The following is a 20,793-nucleotide window of genomic DNA, read 5'->3' on the forward strand; positions in this document are numbered from 1 at the left end:
TTGCAGCACCTTCATCTTTGGCTGACTTCTGCGACTGGATCACTGGGCATCTCTGACATTTTTATAGAAAGCTCAGCCCCTAGCACCAGGCCTGTGGGAGATATGTAAGATATTGGCAACAATTACTGGGGCAGATGAGGAACTGCTCAGAATAAAATGTGGCAACCTCAGTATGATCTGAGGATCACCTGCGTCAACCTTGGAAAACAAATGGTGACACGTCCCAAGTTTGTTCAGATGGGTACATTTTGGTGAGAGGGAATAGAATATAAACAATGGCATGTCCCATAGAAACAGATACAGTGGGGAGGGGAGGGAGAACATCGGGGAAGATGGTAGGTAACTCTGGGAAGATGTTTGAGCACAGCCTCGTGGGTATAAGAGTCAGGCGGAGGGTACAAGCAATCCTGAGAGAGCGTTTATGTGTTAACTGCGTGGCTCAAGAGGCTTTCAGAGATCCTGGTTTTATCAGTATGATTCAGAGTACTGTTCCACTGAGGCCTCTGCAAGATAAGGGTGCATGTTGCTGGCTCCAGAAGGCGAGGCAGGAGTTCAAATCACTTAAATTCCCCAGGCTACCAACCCCAGAAAGGGGGTTTGCGTTTCTAAGCTCGGAGTCACCTGTGGAAGTTGACTTCCAGAGAGCCATGTTTTTCTTTTTTCTTCCAAAGTTTATTTAGAAGGTCACAGAGGTAGAAGTGAGCTATAGGAGAAATGGGCTCCGTAAACAAGTTACACAGGCAAAAGAAAGCAAGGGCCCTGTTTTTCAAACCAGAAAACCAGCGCTCAGGTGGTTCCTTTTGCGCTGCCACCACCAACGACGCTTAAAAATGCAGGAACCCTGTGGAGAGTGGTCTCTTACATGGGAAGGTTGCGGGCTCCATTCCTGGTCAGAGCATATACCTGGGTTGCGGGTTCCACCCGCCCCTGCCCCCCGTCAGGGTGCCCGGGGGAGGAAACAGGGATGTTTCTCACGTCAGTGTTTTTCTTTCTCCCTTCCCTTCTCTCTGAAATCAGTAAGCCATATCCTTGGGTGCCGATTAAAAACTAAATAAAATCTTTTTAAAAATGCAGAGCCAGGAATCTGCATTTTCAAGCCCTAGACCCACACAGCTGAAGAACTGAGACCCTTGCAAGGAGTGGCCATCAGTTCCCAGCGGGTCTCCGCTCAGCCGCTTACTTCCGCCAGCGCTTAACGTCATCAGGAAGAGCCCAACGTGCCCTCGTGCTGCCTAGGAGACAGGACGCGGGGGCCGCAGCTGACCAGGCTGGCGGGCCGCGCCCACTCGGTCGCCATGGAGCTGGCACCAGAGCCCCGCGATGATCCCAGTTCCTGGGACGACGACTCGGACCCGGACCTGGAGCCCGACCCGGATGCGCAGGCTGAGGCTTATGTGGCCCGCGTGCTCAGTCCGCCGAAAGTCGGGCTGGCCCCCCTGCGCTCCCCTTTGCTTTCCGCACCTGCCGCGTCCCCCAACGCCCTGGAGCCGCGGGCTGCGTCCAAGGGCCCGGACGTGGGGGTTCCGGGCCTTCTGAACCTTCCCCCGGAGCTTCTGCTCAAGATCTTCGCCTACCTGGACGCTCACCTCGTGCTCCACGTACTGCCGTGTGTGTGCCATGCGCTGCGCGACCTTGTGCGTGACCGTGTCACCTGGAGACTACGCGCGCAGCGCCGCCTTCGCGCACCCTATCCAGTGGTGGAAGGTGCGCAGGGTAACCGTACGGGTTAGGCTTGGGCCGGGGAGTGGGTATCTGAGGTGCTGTGAGTACAGCCCCTAGGGCAGACTTCCTGGCTGTCCTGACTTGGGTGGAGCCTGAGGTGGTGCCGAAGTCCCTGAATTCTGAGTGGATCATGAGGTAGACACTAGGGGGGGATCCTGAAGTTGTGAAATCCTACCCGGGGCCTGGGGTCCCTTGAACTGAGGATCCAGTGATCCTCAGGCTTGGGTTCTGGTGGTGATACAAAGGCCCTGAAACCTGCCTGGGGGCTGACATGGGGACTTAAAAGTCTCAGGCTGTTGGAATCTGCTTGGAGCTCAGAGTAAACCCAAGAATCCTTAGGTTCTGGGTGTAAATGTGGAGGCAGCAACTGGTGATGCCAAAGCCCCTCACCCCTAGAGTCCTGACCTAGGTGGGGGTGAGGCAGTGGTTCAGGTCCAGAGCCTGCAACTCTTGAGCCAAAGGTAAGGGTTAGAGGTTGGGGTCCCTGATGCCAGCAATCACAGATCCTTAAGCCCAGGGTCCAGCCTGGGATCTTAAGCAGGGGCTTGTGGTCCTTCCTCCTGTTCCCAAGGTCATTGGTCCCTGGGGGATAAGACAGCTTGGTGACCTTGAAGTGATGGGAATCTCCTGAATAACTTGATAAAAATAAATTGCTTGGGCTCCATCCATGTCATTGGGTCTCTACACCTGGGGCTTAGATTCTGCATCTTGACAAGTCTCCCAGGTTTATAGATAGCAGTTGAGAAACAGTCTCCTGAGTCTGGTTCAGATGGCTGAGGTAGAAAGTCCTAGCTCCTTTACCCAGCCTGAGGGATTAGCCAGGGGTGAGGAAAAACCTTAACGTTCTGAGGCTGTAATCCCCCAGACTTGGGTTGGGGATGAGCCCTGGGAAGGTGGTCTCGAGGCTCCAGTTCCCCAGTTTCTGGAAACTGGAGTGAGGAGTAGCCCTAGACCTACTTTGAAGGTGGATGGGGCAGTGGTCCCAAAGCTAGAGCCTGGGCCTCCTCGGGGTGGGGTGAGGGATCCAGAAGGGGGGGCGGTTCTCCAAGGTCAGGGCTGGTTGGGCTCCCTGGGAACCAGAGATGAGCTTGGGGAGCTGGTGTGGGTAGCAGGATTCCCACCCACCCAAGACCCTGCTCATGGTCCCCACAGAGGAGGACTTTGATTGGCCGGCCGCCTGTATTGAGCTGGAGCAGCACTTGTCACGCTGGGCGGAGGACGGGCGCTGGGCGGAGCACTTCTGCCTGGCTGATGGGCACTTTGCGTCCATTGACTCAGTGCTGCTGCTCCAGGTGAGATGGGTTTGGTGAGGGGCCATGCCAGGTGGGTCAGGGTGACCCTGACAGTATTACCTCACTCCCCTCCCAGGGTGGGACTCTGTGTCTGTCAGGCTCCCGAGATCGAAATGTCAACCTGTGGGACCTGCGGCAGCTCGGGATGGAACCCAGCCGCGTTCTGGTCAAGGCCCTGGGCACCCAGACGAACAGCACTCACAAGGTGAGGATGTAGAAAGCATGAGGCCTGGGTACGTTGCCATGACTAAAGGTGCAGGTGTTGGCACCAGACCTCATGGATTAAAACCTTACTCTGCTATCGTTAGTGTGATTTTGGGGTGATATGGATGACTTTTCTGGACCTCAGTTTCTACTTCTGTCCAGTTGTCAGAAAGGATGAGGATGAATGAGATGAACAGGCATTAAGAGCCTCACTCAGACTCGGACACACAGTCGGTGCTCAACAGATGTCAGGATGCCTTGGGAGGCCCAGGGCAGGGCGTGAGGAGGCTGCCCTTTGGGGTCAGACAGCTCTGAGCATGACTGGCATCTTATGTGAAGCAGCAGTGGAGCGGCCCCTCCACCAGTCAGTGAGCTGGGCTAGGCTGGTGGCCAAGGGCTTGGTCTTGGAGCCAGGCTGCTGGGTTCAAATCCCCACTCTGCTGCTTCCTGGCTGGGTGACCTTGGGTGAGAAGTGCAACCTGTCTGTGCCCTCATTTGTAGAACAGGACACCTTACAGTATTCTTCTCAGTGGGATTGGTGAGGAAGGTCAGTCTGTGCATATTATCTCCTGAGATGGACTTTAAAAAAAAATGATTTTTAGAGAGAGAGAGAGGAAAGGGGTGGGGTGGGGGAGAGAGGGAGAGAGAGAGGGGGGAGAGAGAGAGAGAGAGAGAGAGAGAGAGAGATCAATTTGTTGTTCCACTTACTGCTGCGTTCATTAATTGCTCTTGTCTGTTTGCTGACTGGGGATCAAACCTGTCACCTTGGTGTGCCAGGACAGCGCTCTAACCAACTGGACTACATGGCCAGGGCTGGAGGCCCCATTTTTTTTTTAAAGATTTTATTTCATTTATTTTTAGAGAGAGGGGAAGGGAGGGAGAAAGAGAGGGAGAGAAACATCAATATGTGGTTGCCTCTTGCTTGTCCCCTACTGGGCCTGCAACCCAGGCATGTGCCCTAGACTGGGAATTGAATCAGTGACCCTTTGGTTTGCAGGCCAGCACTTAACCCATTCTTAATCATGTTGTCATGTGGCCTCAAACTGTCGCCAGTTCTGAGTCTCAGTGGGACTTGATTTAGGAACATTATTGGGTGGGGGGTAGGCGTGTCATGGTGTTGGCAGACAGACATACAGACTTGAGCTCTAATCTCTGCACGGTGCTGACTTGCTCTGTGTTCTTGGGTTGGTTAGCTCCCTCCTCTGACCCTCAATTTAGTTATCTGTGAAATGAGGACTGTCACATGGGTCTGGTCCTACAGGGCTGGGTGTGGTCACTGGCAGCGTTGGACCACCGAGTGTGCTCTGGTTCCTGGGACAGCACCGTGAAGCTCTGGGACATAGCAGCTGATGGGCAACAGTTTGGCGAGATAAAGTGTGAGGGGTCCTGGGGAGGGGGGCTGGGAGGGCGGGACAGGGCACTGCCTGGCCACAGCCCAACCTCATGCTCCATGTGTCCCCAGGGGCAAGGCAGCTGTGCTGTGCCTTTCCTACAGGCCTGATATCCTGGTCACTGGCACCTATGACAAGAAGGTGACAGTCTACGACCCCAGAGGTGGGCCAGGGGCCTGAATTGGGGAGAGCAGGGCTGCCTGGGAGGGGCCCCAGCATCATGCTGGGGAAGGAGGCATTTGGGCTTCACAGCATGGCTGGGGTGACAGTGACATAGGCAGATGCTAACCACTCACAGTGCCTGTGGTTGGGGGCGGGGGGGTGCTGCGGAGGAAGCTATATCTCCATCTGGGTGAGGTGAGGGACATAAGAGGGCACCCAGAGGAGAGGCCTCAGAGCCAGAATCCCATGGGTGGTAGACAACCCCCAAGAATCCTGGCTCTCTCACTCCCTAGCTGTATGTTGCCAGTCAAGCTTGAATTTCAGTTTCCCTATCTGTAAAATCTAGATAATAACAACTCTAGCCTCATAGGGTTAATGGGAGGAGATGATAATAAGAGCATTGGTGGATTAAATGTTAGTTTACATAAAAGGCCTAGAACAAACATTGCCCAGCACATAAGCCTTTTCTGTTACTTTTTAATTATTTTGTGTAATTGAAGGGCCAATGTGCCTTATCCAGGCAGAGCAGAGTAGTGCTGGGGGTGGAGGAAACTTTGCTGGCACTGGTTGGCATTTTATGTTGGGACTGTCCTGTCTGCTCTGTACTGAGAGCAGATGGGACAGGAGATGGGTGGGGGTGGGGGTGGGGTGGGATGGGGCAGAGGCCTGGGGTCCTGGGAGGCCCAGATTCAGGGGGGGCAGGAGAAGAGAGAGAGGGTCACTCATGAGTTGTGTGGTGGGGAGGGAAGCTGACCAAGGCTCTTGCCAGGACAGAGGCCCTGGATCCTCTGGTAGGTTGGGGGGGCCCTTTGAGGGGTGCTGATGTCCCCCTTCTCCCTGGCCCCTCACCCACAAAGTCGGCCCAGCCCTGCTGAAGAGCCGGCGGCTGCACTCGAGCGCGGTGCTGGCGTTGCTGGCAGATGACCGGCACATCATCTCGGGCAGTGAAGACCACACGCTCGTGGTGTTTGACCGCCGGGCCAACAGTGTCCTGCAGCGGCTGCAGGTGAGCTGTCCCCAGGGTCCTGAGGGACCAGGGCTGTGGCATGGCCCAGCCTGAGCTGCTCCACCCCACGCCCCTCCCACAGCTGGACTCCTACCTGCTCTGCATGTCCTACAAAGAGCCCCAGCTCTGGGCCGGTGACAACCAGGGTCTGCTGCACGTCTTCGCCAACCGGAATGGCTGCTTCCAGCTTGTCCGGGTCTGCCAGGGCCCTTGCCCCTGTCCCATCCTTCCTGGGCCTCCTCCCTACCTCTAGACTTTAGTGGCAGTGGGTGGCTAGCCTTAGGAGCCTTGCCTGAGTGTCACCTCTCCCTCCTTCTTGCAGTCCTTTGACGTGGGCCACAGGTCTCAGATCACAGGGATCAAACACTCGCTGGGGGCCTTGTATACCACATCCACCGATAAGACCATCCGGGTGAGGCCCCAGGACAGGCCCCCTCCCATGCCACCCCCCACCGGCTGGGAGCACACCTCTTGACCTTTGCCTGTTACCCCTCACCAGGTGCAAGTGCCCACAGATCCACCAAGGACCATTTGCACCCGGAGTCACCACAATGTGCTGAATGGGGTAAGGCCCTGCCCCACATGCCCTACCCCGCATGCCCTGCTGGGTGCCCAGAGCTCCCCTGAGTCTTCATGTCCCTGCCCAGATCTGTGCTGAGGGCAACCTGGTGGTGGCCGCCTCTGGGGGCCTGTCGTTGGAAGTCTGGAGGCTGCAGGCCTGAGCAGGCAGACACGCGTGTGGATGTGGATCTGCCAGCCAGCAGGCTGAGGCAAGGCCTCTGTTCTTGGGGAGGGGGGCCCTCCCCTTCGCTGGTGCTGCTCCTGCTGTGCCCCACAGGCCTGGGGCACAAGGACTCCAGGCCACTGTCCGGTGGGGTCCCTGGTCTGGGCCCCAAGCCAGGGAAGGTGAGGTTGGTATTCCAGCCCACCCAGGGAGCTGCTGCCCATCCCCAGATCCTGTTTAAGCTTTGGACGCCTGTTCTCCCTCGAGGACGAGGGGGAAATAAACCTGGTATACTGGTGCTGTGACCTGGAGTGGTGCCTGCTCGGGACCAGGGGGCTGGGGATGAACGTATGTCTCGGGGGTTGTGGTGCATGGCAGCCTCTGCTGTGTCTGTCTGGGTGCACCTGCGCCCACCGAGTGCATTCCTGGGATCACATGTGTCTGTGTCCCTGGGGAGGTGGGCTGGCTGGCTGTGTGTGTTGTTACTGTAACCCTGTCTGACCGACTGCATACCCATGAGTGTGTGTGAGAGGAAGAGGGAGATTCTAGAGGATGTGGGCACCTACCTATGATGACACCTCTGTGCGTGTGATGTGTGGGCACGTGTGACATGTATGTGTGTGGTGTGCACAGGCGTGTAGATAGGGACTGTCCCTGGATGTGTCTGTGCAGAGAGGGGATCTGCTACGGCACCCACAGGTTCCAGGCAGGGAGGGGTATGAGAGGTGTGTGCTCTTCCGTCGAGAGTACAAGGTGTGTGTGTCCCTGTGGCAGTGACCCTGGAGTGGGCCAGGTGCCCCTGCCAGCCCACAGCTCCCCTTTGCCCCCCACTGCAGCCCACCAAGCCCTGAGGAGCATTTACTTCATGTTTATTGAGGTGTCCTCAGGGCCAGTATCATAGGATGGCACAAGGCTTCTTCTCCTTGAAGGGGTTGGTGGCAGCTGGGATGCCCACCAGGAACGGGTCACTCTTGGCCTGCTCCATGCAGAACTGCAGCAGGTCAGAGGCTGCCTTGGACACCTGTAGACCAGCCCAGTCAGCCAGACCTTGGCTGTCCCTCTGCCCCTCCCCCAGACATGTCCACCTGCCCCCAGCCTCACCTTTATTCGGTCAATGCCAGCCTCCATCCTCAGCTGCTCCACGGCCTGGCGGGCCTGCCCGATGTCGCTGCCAACGGCTGCCTTGCCAGACATCTGGGGGAGGGTGAGCAGGGCCATAGGCAGCAGGCTGAACTCCAGACTTGGGGTCCAAGGGCCACCTGAAGGTCCCCACACCTCCTCCCAGGTGCCCTGGGGACTGTGGGGTGGGGGTGGATGCTCCCCATTTGTCAGAACCACATACCTCAGATGAGGACTCTGGCAGACTCCTGGCTGCTGGTCTCCCACATCCTTGCTTTGTCTCCCTCCCCCACCTGCCTGGCCTCTCCAGCCCCCTCCTCCCTGACCCCTGCAGAGACTTTGAAGGCAGGAGGACTCTCATGGAGTGAAATGTCACCAGTGATAGCAGCAGCAGCTGCCTTAACCAAGGGGTTCCCTGCCCCAGGAGGCCCAGTTACATTGGCAGGAGTGTGGGGTCCTGGCCTCTCACTGACCTGCTTGATCCCATGCTAAGTAGCCCCAACGCTCTCCTTTGCCGGCCTCTGTCCCCCAATGTGCAGAATGTCCCTGGGCTTGGGGGTAGCTCTGCCTCTCTTCTCCATCTACATTCACTACCTGGGATCCACAACACGGTGACTCAGTCCACTTGCTAATGCCAATGGCTTCCTTTGCCCCATCCCAACCCCGTCCCTGACCTCAGATCCACCTGAGGACCCTCTGGCCTCCTTCATCCACCCTACCCACCTCTCTAGCGTCTCTCACCTAATGTGGCCAAAGCTGGCTCAGGATTGCCTTTCCCTCTGTCCTTCTGCGTCCTTCACCACCATCCACCCAACTGCCCTGGCCCAAATCTCAACTCCTTTACTCCTCCTCTCTTTTCAGTATCCCCACATCTAATCCTTTCTTAAGAGCCAGCCGAACAACCTTCACACTAGGTCCTCAGTCTGGTCCCTTCTCTCCGCCCCACACAAGTCGCACTCCATCTTTGCTCACTTGGACCAGTGCAGTCATCCTCACCCTGGTCTTTCCTGCCCTCTCACAGCCACTGCCCCTATTTTCAAGGCAGGCGATGGGAACTGTTAAACAATAAAGCAGAATATAACATGGATGAACCTTGAGGGCATTATGCTGAGTGAAATAAGCCAGCCACAAAAGGACACATTTATGATTCCATTACATACGAAGTCCTTAGAGGAGCCAAATTCAGAAAGACAAAAAGTAAAATGGTGGGTAGCATTTCCCCGGGGGGTGGGCAGCTGGGGTTCCATAGGGACAGAGTTTGGGAAGATACACACATGTTCTGGAGGTGGATGGTGGTAATGGTTGCACAACACTGCGAATGTGCTTAATGCCACTGACCTGTACACTAAAAATGGTTAAGAGAGTGAATCTCATGTGGAGTGTCTCACTTCCTTTTTAAAACTCTCCGGAGTTTTCTCAGCCTCTTAGAATAAAACCCACCCTCCTTACTACAGCCCATAGGGTCCTGCCTGGTCTGGTACCTTCTGCTCGCTCTGAATTCATTTATCAACCTTTTCCCTCCTTCATTCCTCATGGATCATGCTGGTGCCCTTGTGTGTGTGTGTTTCTTTCACTCATTCATTCATTCTCTTTGCTGAGATCCCAATATGTGTCCAGCACTGCTCAGTGTAAGGGGATTGGCAGTGAAACCAGACAAAATCCTGCCCTCATGGAGCTTCCCTTCTAATCAGACAAACAAGAGCAAACAATGTATTAAGTGCTATGAAAGACAACACAAGCAAGGTAAGGGCTAGAGTGAGTAAGGGCAGGCCTTCTGGAGGAAGTGACATTTTGAACTGAGGCCCAGAAATTATCCCTCTGTTTTAAAAAATTGACAGAAGAGGCTCTAGCTGGTGTGGCTCAGTGGATTGAGCACCAGCCTGCAAGGTAAAAGGTCGCTGGTTTGATTCCCAGTCAGGGCACATGCCAGGGTTGCGGGCCAGATCCCTGGTTAGGGGCGCTCGAGAGGCAACTGATGGAGGTTTCTCTCCCTCTCTTTCTCCCCCCTTCCCCTCTCTCTAAAAAATAAATATATAAAAACTTAAAAGAAAACTGACAGAAGAGCACTTGGATTTGGGACCTATTTTGTAGGGAGAATTTGGTGGACGGGCTGGGGAATAGGTGTAGGTTGGGAGACAGGGGCGGCCATCAAGCTTAACTCCCCAGTTTTTAGCCTGGTCGGTGAGGGCTGTTGCTGAGATGTGGAAGGCTGCAGCAAGATCAGGGTTAGGTGGAGAGAAGGCTGAGGTGGTGCATTTGAGATATAAGTGGGAATTTCAAGGATGTCAAGAAGGATGTTCTGTTCCTCCAATTAAGCTGGCTCATTTCCAGCCTCAGGGCCTTTACACTGGCTGTTCTCTCAATGGGGGGCAGGGAGCAGTGGGGAAATGGCCTCCCCCCATAAGTTCACATATGGGGCCTTTCTTAGCTTTCTGGCTTTGGTTCAAATGTCACCTCCTTTGTATCCTTCCTCAACCACCTGTCCTTCCAACTAAAGCCACTGTTGTTAACTTTCTATCTCCCCAAACTGTGGGCTCCTGGAGGGCAGGGTCCACATCTTGTTCACTGCTATGTCTGCACCCAGCACAGAGCCCAATGTATGGTGCAAGATAGACTCCGTAAATGAAGACTGAATGATGAGTGGGGTCCTCTCTGGCCCAGACCCTGTACTTAGGAGGACCTATGAGATAGTCCCCACCCTTGAGGGTCTCACAGTCATGCTGGAGGGAAAGAGATGTCAGCCCTGGATCCCAGGGGAGATGCCTTACCCAGAGGAAGGTCAGGGAAGGCTTCCCAGAGGAGATGACAGCTACGGCTGCCAGGGCAAGACCAGAGGGTTATGCAGCATGTGGAGGCTCTGGAGACTTGCTAGGCACGGAAAAGAATCAATATTCTATTTGATGAGAGATGCTCAGTGACGGAAACTGTCTTGACAGTTCCTGATGACTCGAATTCTGTCCAAGGGCGACGTCTAAGAAGCCATTCTCTCCCCCCACGGGACAAAAACCAGTGGACAAGCACCCCGCAATGCGGCGGGTCTCCAGTAGGCGGCAATTAAAGGAAGGCGCTTTCTTCGCGTGAGGAGTGAACACGCGAAAAGGAATGTCTCCAAGCAGCCTCCCTATTTCGAACTGGCCACGCCCTGAACTCCCGTATTGGAGAGGTCATGTGACTAAAGCAACTTCCGGCCTAATCTCCCCCAGTTTTTTTTCCCCCCGAGTCCTGTTTGAAGCGCTCTCGTAGACAAGTGCGTACCAGGGCTTACAGGGTTTCGAGGCCACAGGAGGCCTGGTTTGGGGCTGCTCTGATCTGAACGCAGGAGCATGGAGGGTCCTTCCGAGGGGAAGGCGCCCGCGACGGCTCTGGCCGCCGTGCTAAAGCACAGCTCGGCGCTGCCGTCCGAAAGTGCTCAGGTTCAGGGCTACGACTTCAACCGTGGCGTGGACTACCACGCGCTGCTGGGAGCCTTCGGCACTACTGGTTTCCAGGCTACTAACTTCGGGCGTGCGGTGCATCAAGTCAATGCCATGGTGAGGCCGGGGCTGGACTTCCTGGGTGTAGGGGGCGTGACCTCTAGTAGCACCCACTCGGTGCAGTACTTGGAAGGGCTGGGCTTCCCTGGGAGAAGAGGTGTGGTGTTTGCTGGGTCGATTCAGTAGTCGGAGGGAGGTGGGGCTTACCTGCGGTGGGAGTTTCTGTGTTGGGGAGGGGAAGTTGCCCCTTCAGCAGCGACAACCTAGTATTAAGAAGGGGTGGGGACTGATTTTAGGTAGGGGGCACGTTATAGGTAATGTGTGTGTTGTCGAATTGGAGAGGCTTGGAGCTAGACTGTGTGGCTGAGAGAGGAATTGTAAGACCTAAATTAGGGCCAGGCCTTGGATTTGCTCTTCCCAGTGGGAAGGTGACTGGATTCTGCAAAGGAGATGCTCTCTGGTTCCCAAGGGGGCAAAGCGTGAGCGTGTGTCCTGAGAGCTATGAAAGGGACGGTAGCTGCTCATGGGGCTCCCTTCCCTGGTAACAGGTAGAAGTGGTTCCCTTTCTCTGAATGGGCAGAGCCTCAGGCGGAGAGCGATTCTGAAAACCACTGGGGTACTTGGGCTGGAGATTGGGTCCAGAGGTTAATTTGACCCCGCTGTTACATGTAGATAGAGAAGAAGCTGGAGCCTCTGCCGGAGGATGAAGACCAGCACTCAGATCTGACCCAGAGCCGTCGCCCACTCACTGGCTGCACCATTTTCCTGGGCTACACGTCCAACCTCATCAGTTCAGGCATCCGTGAGACCATCCGTTATCTCGTGCAGCACAACATGGTGGGGAGCAGATGGGGCTGTGGCCTTGGCCTTTCTGGATCTCAAGGGCAATAAAATCATTGGTCATTTTAGTAAAAGAGTGAGAGATATATAGGTCAGTTTTACGCAGAGGGACAGGGTTGAGTTTTGTTTAGCAGCAGATCTTCCTGCAAGTTTACTAGATGAGAGTTGGGAGTTAGAAGTCCTGCCCAGAAGGAGGGCAAGGCCCTCCTTTCTGGGCCAACCGCACTGCCTGTGGCTGCAGGTGGATGTCTTGGTGACTACGGCAGGGGGCGTGGAGGAGGATCTCATCAAGTGCCTGGCGCCCACATACCTGGGCGAGTTCAGCCTCAGGGGGAAGGAGCTACGTGAGAACGGAATTAACAGGTGGGGGGTGGGGCTGAGTGGTGTTGGGTAGGGGAGCTGGACCAAGGGTCCCGAGGCCTGATGCCTATCTGCCTCCTGTCCCCAGGATCGGGAACCTGCTGGTGCCTAATGACAATTACTGCAAGTTTGAGGACTGGCTGATGCCCATTCTGGACCAGATGGTGCTGGAGCAGAACACAGAGGTGGGGCTGAAATATTCTGGGGGCCAGCATGATGGCAGTCAGGGAGGGCACTGCTGGCTGAAGCTGATATCCTCTCCTAGGGCGTGAAGTGGACACCTTCCAAAATGATTGCCCGACTTGGCAAGGAGATCAACAACCCAGAGTCAGTGTATTACTGGGCCCAGAAGGTGAGGGGTTGGGTGGGGGGCAAAGATGCCCATGTTAACTTGTTCCACCTTCATGGTCGCCTGGGGAGTCTGTGCTGTTCTCATCACCTGCACTCTTAAATGAGGAATTTCAGACACAGGTTAGGCAGTTTGTCTGAGGTCACACAGCTATTGAGTGTGCTCCTCATATCCTGGCTTTACTCCTAGACCACCCGCTTTCCACCGCACCTGGGGCCTGTTGTAGGGTCCCCTGCTTCTCAGAGGCAGAGATCCAGCAATTGGAAAAATAATAGGACCTTCCATTCTTTATGTGCCAGGCATGGCCCTAAGTGTTTTGTATGGGTTTTCCTACATATGCTTCCTCATCTGTGAGGGAGGTATTGTTGGTACCACTATTTTACAGTGAAGGAAACCGAAGCCCAGAAAAATTAAACACGCTGTGTAGAGTCAAGCAGAGAGGGAATGCTGCCAGAATGGGGGCTGGGCTACCCTCACCAGGTTCTGACTCCTGCTACTGTCTTGTCCTGTTTTGTCTCAGAACCACATCCCTGTATTGAGCCCAGCACTCACAGATGGTTCACTAGGTGACATGATCTTTTTCCATTCCTACAAGAACCCGGGCCTGGTCCTGGACATCGTGGAGGGTAAGGTGCTGGGGCCAGAGGAGTGGGGGAGGATGGCTGGCTGTGTCCAGGGCCTGACCACAGTGCTCTTCCCCAGACCTGAGACTCATCAACACCCAGGCCATCTTTGCCAAGCGCTCTGGCATGATCATCCTGGGCGGGGGTGTGATCAAGCACCACATTGCAAATGCCAACCTCATGGTGAGTGGGGACAGAGCACCTGGTCCCTAGTGTGGGGGTGGCACTTAGGTCTGCCATGGAGAAATGTCTGTATGCCTGGTCTGTGCCACGTGCTAGAGACACAGCCATGTACTAAACAGGCCAGGATTCCTGCTTTCCTGGGACAGATGTTTAAGTTGTGTGAGAGAGGATGTAGGTGGCAATCATTGCCTTGGAGAAAAATGAGGGATAAAATGGTAATAAAAAGGGGCACTTTAAAAAAGGGAAGCCTTTCTGAGGAATGTGACCCATGAGTAGATGCCTCCCTTGAGCCATGTGGTTGCCTTGAGGAATGGTTCCTAGCACAGGGAACAACCAGTGCAAAGGCTCTGAGGTGCCTAAAATAAGTCGAGGAACAGGTAGGATGCCTATGAAAGGGAGAGTAGGGGGTAAGTTGAGGAGGAGGCAGGCAAGTCTTGCAGGGCCTTGAGGGCTCAGAGCTCACCAGCGCCCTCTAGTTGCTGTAGGGGGGACAAATGAGGCCAGGACCAGGATGGGGACCAAGGTGCAGGAGGTGGTTGGGTTCAGGGATCTTCTGAAGATAAGAGTTGGTAAGATATGGGAAGGTTGTTGCTACCTAGGAGGTGGGTCTGGGGAAACACTGACCATCATTTTCCCAGTAACCCTCCAACCCCTTACTGCCCAGGTGTTGATGTGGGGCCCCTACTTGCAAGGGAGGGGCCACCGAAGGTCCCTCCTTCATTCAGGACACATGGCTCAGCCTCCCTAGCTGCAGTACCCTGTGTGTTTCCTGTGACTGGCTGACCACCTACCTTGCCCCTTCCTGCAGCGGAATGGGGCTGATTATGCTGTTTACATCAACACGGCCCAGGAATTTGATGGCTCTGACTCTGGTGCCCAGCCGGATGAAGCTGTCTCTTGGGGCAAGATCCGGGTGGATGCACAGCCTGTCAAGGTGAGGGCTGGCCAGCTGGCTGGGGTGCAGTCCCCAAACTGCTGCTTTGGGCCCCATTATTAACTAGGTCCCCTCTGCAGGTCTATGCTGATGCCTCCCTGGTCTTCCCCCTGCTTGTGGCTGAAACCTTTGCCCAGAAGGCAGATGCCTTCATGCATGAGAAGAACAAGGACTGAGCTATGACCCCAAGGAGGATGCCCCCCATTTATTAGTTTTCAGACCCAGCCTCTTCTCCATTCCTTGGTTCATGGCACTTCTAGAATAAATGGTCCTGGTAGTCCAGAGTCTGCATCTGTGTATCCTTGGTGGTGGTGGGTTCCCCGGCTTCAACCAATACCACCCTCAGCTTCATAGGCCTCTTCCCGCCAGTAATGGATGTTGCCCCCTATGGCAGTCAACAGGCAGGGTTCTGTTGGGTGGTAGGTCAGTGACTGCACCACACCAGGACCCACTTGCAAGGCCAGTGCCAGGACACCCTGTGGAACAAGAGGGAGGGGAGCAGTATTATTAGAGAGCCCCCCTACCCCAATTTTCAGCCATCTGCTTCTAGTGCACAGGTGTCAAACACAAGGCCCTTGGGCTGAATCTGACCTGGCATCTTGTGTCTAGGTGGCAGCGCCTAGATCCTTGCCTGTAGTTAAGGAGTAGTTACATTTACACAGTCCTAAAATTACATTTGGCCCTTTGAAGGCAACCATGAAGCTGATATGGCCCCCATTGAAAATGAGTTTGACACCCCTGTTCTAGTGGCTTTCTAGTCGCTATAAACCTCATCTGCCCAAAAATGAGCCCCTCAGTGGCTCTGTACTCCCAAGTGCTCAGGCCAAGCCCTTGAGAGTTTTTTCCACACCTCACATCCCTTTATCAGTAAATCCTCTTGGTTCTGCCAGTAGACTATATGCAGAAGCCACCCATTCTTTCCACCCTCACGGCCATGACCATGCTGTGAGCCAGTTGTGTCTGGCTTTCACCTTCCCTCCGCCACTGCCACGGGGGGGATCTGCCTGTCCACTTGGCAACACCAGTGCCTTCACTTCCTTCATCAACCTGCAGACACAGCTCCACATACACAGTCTCTTAAGCAGGCCACGGTTCCTGTTTCTACCTCGAAATGTCCCCTCATGTGCCCTTCCTTTGTTGTGACCTCTGGTGTACGGGACCCTCAAGAAGCAGGCAGAATGTTGGTGCTTTCTCAGCTCCCTGAGTGAGAACTGGCCTGTTGAGTCCCCAGGGTCCCCCAGTTCCCTCCATCCTCTTAGGGAACTTGTATCTCCTGGCCAGCAAGCCCCAGCACCCGTATCTCCTTCCATGAGGCTCTCCAGCCCTGACTTCACTTAAGTCCAGCCAATGTGTTGTCAGCCCCATGCTACCACCAGGCTGGGACACATCAGGATGGGGCTCATCTCCCCTAGGGTCAGACACCACCATTTGCTTCCCCTCCCTCAGGGCCAGTCCCAGTAGGTCGGCCTGGCACTGGTGGCCCCTGCCTGACCTGGATCCTGCTACTGCCACTGCCATCTTGAAGTGCTTCTATTTCCTGACCATACCTCCAAGCTTTAGCACATACTGTTCCCTTTGCCAGGAAAGCCCTCCTTGTCTTCTCACTCACTCCTTCCAGCTCCTGGTTCTAATAGTCGCTCCCTTTTTCAGGTCTGGGAGTGACTGAGGTAAGGACAAAGTGGGGACAGGGCAGGTGCCCTGGTGCAGTGTGGAGGTGTGAGGCTCACCTCCACCAGGTCCCAGAAGAACACCTTCCCATCCTCAGAACAGCTGACCACATGTGTGTCACGCTCGCTCAGGCAGCAGTCCAGCTTGTACTCCTGGTTCTTATGGCCTGTGTACCTGGGGGTGGGTGGGATTAGTGGGCTTGGGACTTACCAGGGGCAGAGATGGGAGAAGCCCCATACCCCAAGCACTCACTCCCCTAGCAGCTCCCCTGTGTCCTTGTCTAGAAGTCTCAATGTGGAGTCCAGGCTGGACACCAGGGTGCACTGCCCGTCCCGGCTGAAGCAGGTGCAAGTGATGGGGCCTGGGGGGATGGGTGGGCAGGCAGATGAACCTGGGGCCCCCTTTGCTGCCCCTATCCCCCACCACCTGCCCCACAGCTTGGCCACACTCACTGCCCATGTAGTCTGAGAAGAGCTGACCCATCCTCAGGTCATAGCGCCTCAGCCGACCATCCACAGACCTGTAAGACAGGGTGGATCCAGCTGAAGCCTCAACTAGGGCCAGTGGATCCATGGCTCTAGGTAAATTCAGTGTTACTATACCCTTCTACCTGGCCAGGGCCCTAAAGACATGGCTGTGCTTGTCTTTCCCACACACTCCTCACTGTCATACTCCCTCTCAGGGCTGGCCACAGAAAACATGCATTTAAGTGAATTCATGAGTGGACTTGTGAGGCGCTGGCTTTGAGATTCAGACCCAGGGACCTATCAGGACTTAACTCTATCTGTTTCTGATATATATTGAGCATCCTCTCTGGGCCAGATGCTGTAGTGGGAAGGAAGAGCTTGGGACACAGCTTCAACAAAGCCAGGAGAAATTTCTGGAGCCTCACACACTGAGGGTAACTTATGAAGGCCTCCCCAAGGAGGGTGACATCTGAAATGGGACTTGAAGGACAAGCAGGAGCCAACCTTTTGGGGTCGAAGGGGAGATGTGTGGGAACAAGGCTAGTCAACAGGCTGGGCAATGGCATTCCCTGGGGGTTGTGGCAACACTTGAGCAGCCCTGTATGGGAACTGTTTATAACTGTCTTGTGCAGCTAGAATATCAGTCCTATAAGGGCAGGGATTTTTCCTTATTTCCCTGTCTTAGTCACTGCTATATTGCTCATTGACAAAAAAGAGTGGCCTGTAGGAAGTACCTAAATACACTTGGAATAAGTAGTAGAAGGGCAGTCTAGGCAGAGAAAGATCAATTGTGAAGCTCCTGGGGTGGGAGCACGTTTAGCATGTTTATTTGAAAGGAGGCTGTGAATAAAAGCTGAGAGGTCAGTCAGGACCAGACTGCACAGGGCCTTGGGCACCACAGTGAGGAGCATAGACCTTAATCTAGGCACAGAGGCGGCTATGATCCCCAGTGGCACCTGAGGAAGGGCAATGCCCTGGTTCCACTCACCCTGCCAGAACCTCATGGTCTGACACCTTCACACTAGATACACCATCCCTGGCTTCATCCAGCTTCTGCACTGGGTCAGGCCTCCGAGAACGGCAGTCCCAGCAGCGAATAGTGGAGTCGATAGAGCCTGTGAGGTCGGTGTGAAGGTTAGGTCAGATTTGGGGGGTCGGGAGCACCCTAGGCTGCCCTGCGTAGGCACTACACTTACCGGACAGGATGACCGTGGCTTCTTCATTAAATTGCACCGTGTTTACCTTCTGAGAAACAGGAAATGCCAGAGAAAGATATTGCTCTGGGATTCCCTCCTCTCTCCCTAATACCGGTCTGTACTAAGGTTTCCGAGCCTTACTCGCTTGGGTGTAACCTTATTATTGTCCTCCATGGACTACTTCCTGTTTCCCACTTCCGGGCTCAAAGTTTCGGCTTTTTGTGGATAATGGTGGAAATACTGCAGACTGGACTTTGGAGGATAAAGGCAGGGTTCCCAGTGCAGATTAAAGTGAGGACAAAAGCTAGAAGTAGGGGAGGTGAAAGGTTTCACCGCTACGAGGCTTGGTGAGTGCCCTGTAAGGGGGTGGCATACGCATCACCATCGATGCTCTAATGAGGCCTCTTTTTGCTTCTACTCACCCCTGCGTGACCCCGGAATTTACGCACGACCTGCCCCGATGCCACATCCCACAGCACCACCGTCTTGTCTCCGCCGCCGGAGCAGAGGCTGCTATTGTCAAAGGAGCTAGAGGGCAGGGAAGCGAAGGTCAGCGTCGACCTCCGATCCTCGCCTCAACGTCCCCGCCCCGGCCTGGCCCCGGCTCACCCGGCCGCGTCCAGCACCTCGTAGCCGTGGCCGCTGTACGTCCGCAGAAGCGTCCCCCGAAGCGGGTTCCACAGCTTCAGGGTCTTGTCGCTGCCGCAAGTCAGGCAGTAATTGCCATCCACTGGGGAGCAGCAGGCGAGGGTTACTGGGTTGCCAACCTCAGGAAGCGGGAGGTAGAGTCGGAATGAAGATGAGGGTGCTCACCATTAAAGCGCACGGCTCGCACTGCTCCTTGCCCGCAGTCCAGCGTCTTCAACCGTTTCTGCGGCAGCTCCGGGCCTCGCGGCTTTGGCTCCGGGAAAGACATAGCTCTGGGATCCCTTCCTCGCTGCCGTATATCGGTCTGTACTAAGGTTTCTGAACCTTACTGGGCTGTAACCTTATTATTGTCCTCCGTGGGCTACTTCCTGTTTCCCACTTTGGCTTTTTGGAGATAACGTTGGGAATACTGAAGGCTGACACTAGATTTAAGGTTTCTTTTTCTACTTCCTGCTTCCAATAAACATTGTTGGCTTCTTCTAATTCTGTCTTCTGACTGGAGGAGTCCTGGCCTCCCGCCACTAGGAACAGAAGCGCGAGAGCTGCGGGTGCTACTGTAAAATCCACCCTCCGTTCCCGCGCCGGAAAGGGCAACTCCCGCAGCGGAAGAGGCGCGATCTCCGACTCACTATGTCTACAAACAATATGTCTGACCCACGGAGGCCGAATAAAGTGCTGAGGTGAGGACCCTAGCGTCATGGGAAAAGGGGTCGGGTTGTGGGTCGGGACCTACGGAAGCGCTTGTTCATCCTGGGGGCGGGACACGAGTGCCTTTGACCTTGATCGTGTGATCGTGCCGTAGGTACAAGCCTCCGCCGAGCGAATGTAACCCGGCTTTGGATGACCCGACGCCGGACTACATGAACCTGCTCGGCATGATCTTCAGCATGTGCGGCCTCATGCTCAAGGTGGGCAGGGCTGCTTATCTCCACCCGACTGCGAGGCCGGGGGCGGATTCGGAATGAGGTGGGGCCGGCGCTGAGGGTGCGGGGCTGGGGTGGTGTTGGACCGAGAAAGCCAGATCCTTGGGGGAAACCAGGGATCCGGGTCAGGGTGGGTATGTGGGAGGTTGGTGTGAGGGTGGGACCAGACTCTAAAGCAACTTGGAAGGAATAGTGGAGAAAGGATGGGGTTCTTAGCAAGATGGGGTATATAAAAGGCTAGCAGTCTTCTTAGGCCTGAGGGAAAACTGTACCTGGAATAAGCTCTGGGTAGGTGGGACTGAGGAACTCCTAGGGGCCGGGGGACAAAGTCAAGCTGCACCACTTGGAGCCAGTGTGTTGGAACCCGTGCCTGGGAATGTCCCTTGCCTTCACTGACCTAACCTGGCCATCCACCTGCGTTTCCCCAGCTGAAGTGGTGTGCTTGGGTTGCTGTCTACTGCTCCTTCATCAGCTTTGCCAACTCCCGGAGCTCTGAGGACACTAAGCAAATGATGAGTAGCTTCATGTGAGGATGGGCCTGGAGAAGGAGGGACTCCTGATAAGGGGAGGGAGGACCCAAGCTTACTCATCCCGACTGACATCTCTCTCTGGTCCCAGGCTGTCCATTTCTGCGGTGGTGATGTCGTATCTGCAGAACCCTCAGCCCATGACACCTCCTTGGTGATGTCAGCCTAGAGGGGTCACATCCTGGACCCCTCTACTCACCTCCCTCTAGGGTTGATCCTTGGCTGCTCAGCCTCCTACCCTCAGCTGATGGCCATCCTGGGCTCCCCTGGGTGAGGTAGTCACAGGGCCCACAGCTGGATGGAAGGAACCTGGACCTTTCCCTCCGGTCCCACTTCTGCTGGGGCAGAGCGGGGAATACCCTGAGCCCGCCTTCCTTTCCCACCCTGCCTGCTGCTGGGGGAGATCCTGTCCGTGTTTCTAGGTGTATGCACTCATTTTCTTGTTGAAACCAGTTAATAATAAAGTTTTGCATTCTGGGTGTTCTCTGAGACTTTTCTTTCTGTGTATTGCGGGTGCTGTCCTAGAAGAGCTTCAGTTCCTTTACTCAGGCCTGTGGTGAGGTCCCAGTCTGCAGCCTTCTGGTGGTTCACTTGCTTACTCACAGGCCTCCTGCCTTAAGTCAGCTGCTGGGGATAGGACAGTGACCCCTTTCTGACAACTCAGCAGATGGCCTGCTGACCTTAGGAATCTGGGCTTTGACTTTTTATCAAAGGAATGAGATAATGTCAGTGAGCTAGATGAACTGATAGGGGCATCAGAAAGGCATGAAAGATTGAGTCCTCCCCCGCTGTGGAGAGACTGGACTGCTGCCAGACCTGAGAACAGGACCTGGGCTAGAAGGAGGAGATTGCTACTCTAAAACCCCGTTAAACTGTCTGTGTTTGATGTTTATTCTGACACAAATCAATACCCCTCTCTTGCCTCCTGCTATGTGCTGGTTCCTTGAAAAGGATGTCCCAACCTGGTCAAGCATGTGAAGTA

At 55.0% G+C, this 20,793-nt stretch overlaps 5 protein-coding genes across 10 annotated transcripts; 3 read left to right on the forward strand and 2 right to left on the reverse strand.

The window, feature by feature from the left end:
• The first annotated feature begins 1,078 nt into the window (after window positions 1-1,078).
• FBXW9 (F-box and WD repeat domain containing 9) lies at window positions 1,079-6,822 on the forward strand. Of its 3 annotated transcripts, none has more exons than XM_053930727.2 (10): window positions 1,082-1,704; window positions 2,875-3,014; window positions 3,091-3,219; window positions 4,480-4,592; window positions 4,714-4,772; window positions 5,629-5,777; window positions 5,860-5,973; window positions 6,100-6,189; window positions 6,277-6,342; window positions 6,425-6,821. In XM_053930727.2, exons 1-10 carry the CDS (start codon window positions 1,296-1,298, stop codon window positions 6,497-6,499), a joined length of 1,344 nt encoding a protein of 447 aa, XP_053786702.1. In that variant the 5' UTR covers window positions 1,082-1,295; the 3' UTR covers window positions 6,500-6,821. The 3 variants fall into 3 exon arrangements, with proteins under 3 accessions (XP_053786703.1, XP_053786702.1, XP_024412788.1); XM_024557020.4 differs by having other exon boundaries at window positions 1,084-1,704; window positions 4,681-4,772; XM_053930728.2 differs by lacking the exon at window positions 5,860-5,973 and having other exon boundaries at window positions 1,079-1,704; window positions 4,681-4,772; window positions 6,425-6,822.
• Window positions 6,823-7,242: 420 nt separating this feature from the next.
• Window positions 7,243-10,802, reverse strand: GNG14 (G protein subunit gamma 14). The gene is given in 4 exon segments (XM_024557087.3): window positions 7,243-7,522; window positions 7,603-7,695; window positions 10,389-10,441; window positions 10,444-10,802. Coding segments are annotated over 4 exon segments (297 nt in total). The 5' UTR covers window positions 10,469-10,802; the 3' UTR covers window positions 7,243-7,396.
• On the forward strand, window positions 10,800-14,666 carry DHPS (deoxyhypusine synthase). Of its 4 annotated transcripts, none has more exons than XM_071219213.1 (9): window positions 10,800-11,150; window positions 11,766-11,930; window positions 12,175-12,296; window positions 12,382-12,478; window positions 12,559-12,645; window positions 13,163-13,268; window positions 13,345-13,446; window positions 14,319-14,382; window positions 14,463-14,666. In XM_071219213.1, exons 1-9 carry the CDS (start codon window positions 10,944-10,946, stop codon window positions 14,563-14,565), a joined length of 1,053 nt encoding a protein of 350 aa, XP_071075314.1. In that variant the 5' UTR covers window positions 10,800-10,943; the 3' UTR covers window positions 14,566-14,666. The 4 variants fall into 4 exon arrangements, with proteins under 4 accessions (XP_071075314.1, XP_045048381.1, XP_024412749.1 ...); XM_024556981.3 differs by having other exon boundaries at window positions 10,803-11,150; window positions 13,345-13,448; window positions 14,257-14,382; XM_045192446.2 differs by lacking the exon at window positions 12,559-12,645 and having other exon boundaries at window positions 10,802-11,150; window positions 13,345-13,448; window positions 14,257-14,382.
• A 42-nt stretch (window positions 14,667-14,708) lies between these two features.
• On the reverse strand, window positions 14,709-18,660 carry WDR83 (WD repeat domain 83). The gene is made up of 9 exons (XM_024556983.3): window positions 18,527-18,660; window positions 18,323-18,443; window positions 18,136-18,241; window positions 17,714-17,762; window positions 17,506-17,632; window positions 16,503-16,570; window positions 16,303-16,411; window positions 16,110-16,224; window positions 14,709-14,858 (listed from the first exon to the last, which is right to left on the reverse strand). The coding sequence occupies exons 1-9, from the start codon at window positions 18,627-18,629 to the stop codon at window positions 14,709-14,711; spliced, it is 948 nt and encodes a 315-aa protein (XP_024412751.1). The 5' UTR covers window positions 18,630-18,660.
• Window positions 18,661-18,911: 251 nt separating this feature from the next.
• Window positions 18,912-20,292, forward strand: WDR83OS (WD repeat domain 83 opposite strand). Its single transcript, XM_045192448.3, has 4 exons — window positions 18,912-19,041; window positions 19,164-19,269; window positions 19,713-19,810; window positions 19,903-20,292. The coding sequence occupies exons 1-4, from the start codon at window positions 18,992-18,994 to the stop codon at window positions 19,967-19,969; spliced, it is 321 nt and encodes a 106-aa protein (XP_045048383.1). The 5' UTR covers window positions 18,912-18,991; the 3' UTR covers window positions 19,970-20,292.
• The last annotated feature ends 501 nt before the right edge of the window (window positions 20,293-20,793 follow it).

The sequence above is a fragment of the Desmodus rotundus genome, chromosome 9, assembly GCF_022682495.2.
Source record: "Desmodus rotundus isolate HL8 chromosome 9, HLdesRot8A.1, whole genome shotgun sequence".
Taxonomy (NCBI): domain Eukaryota; kingdom Metazoa; phylum Chordata; class Mammalia; order Chiroptera; family Phyllostomidae; genus Desmodus; species Desmodus rotundus.

Excerpts from the sequence above, each read along its gene's own strand:
- FBXW9 (XM_024557020.4), top strand. The coding sequence starts at position 1,296 with ATGGAGCTGGCACCAGAGCCCCGCGATGATCCCAGTTCCTGGGACGAC. Across the intron at positions 3,015-3,090 it reads ACTCAGTGCTGCTGCTCCAG|GGTGGGACTCTGTGTCTGTC; the intron begins GTGAGATGGGTT and ends CTCCCCTCCCAG. Across the intron at positions 3,220-4,479 it reads AGACGAACAGCACTCACAAG|GGCTGGGTGTGGTCACTGGC; the intron begins GTGAGGATGTAG and ends CTGGTCCTACAG.
- DHPS (XM_024556981.3), top strand. The coding sequence starts at position 10,944 with ATGGAGGGTCCTTCCGAGGGGAAGGCGCCCGCGACGGCTCTGGCCGCC. Across the intron at positions 13,269-13,344 it reads GGTCCTGGACATCGTGGAGG|ACCTGAGACTCATCAACACC; the intron begins GTAAGGTGCTGG and ends GCTCTTCCCCAG. Across the intron at positions 13,449-14,256 it reads TTGCAAATGCCAACCTCATG|CGGAATGGGGCTGATTATGC; the intron begins GTGAGTGGGGAC and ends CCCTTCCTGCAG.
- WDR83 (XM_024556983.3), bottom strand. The coding sequence starts at position 18,629 with ATGTCTTTCCCGGAGCCAAAGCCGCGAGGCCCGGAGCTGCCGCAGAAA. Across the intron at positions 18,242-18,322 it reads GAGGTGCTGGACGCGGCCGG|CTCCTTTGACAATAGCAGCC; the intron begins GTGAGCCGGGGC and ends CCTGCCCTCTAG. Across the intron at positions 16,225-16,302 it reads ACAGGGGAGCTGCTAGGGGA|GTACACAGGCCATAAGAACC; the intron begins GTGAGTGCTTGG and ends ACCCACCCCCAG.
- WDR83OS (XM_045192448.3), top strand. The coding sequence starts at position 18,992 with ATGTCTACAAACAATATGTCTGACCCACGGAGGCCGAATAAAGTGCTG. Across the intron at positions 19,042-19,163 it reads AGGCCGAATAAAGTGCTGAG|GTACAAGCCTCCGCCGAGCG; the intron begins GTGAGGACCCTA and ends ATCGTGCCGTAG. Across the intron at positions 19,811-19,902 it reads CAAATGATGAGTAGCTTCAT|GCTGTCCATTTCTGCGGTGG; the intron begins GTGAGGATGGGC and ends CTCTGGTCCCAG.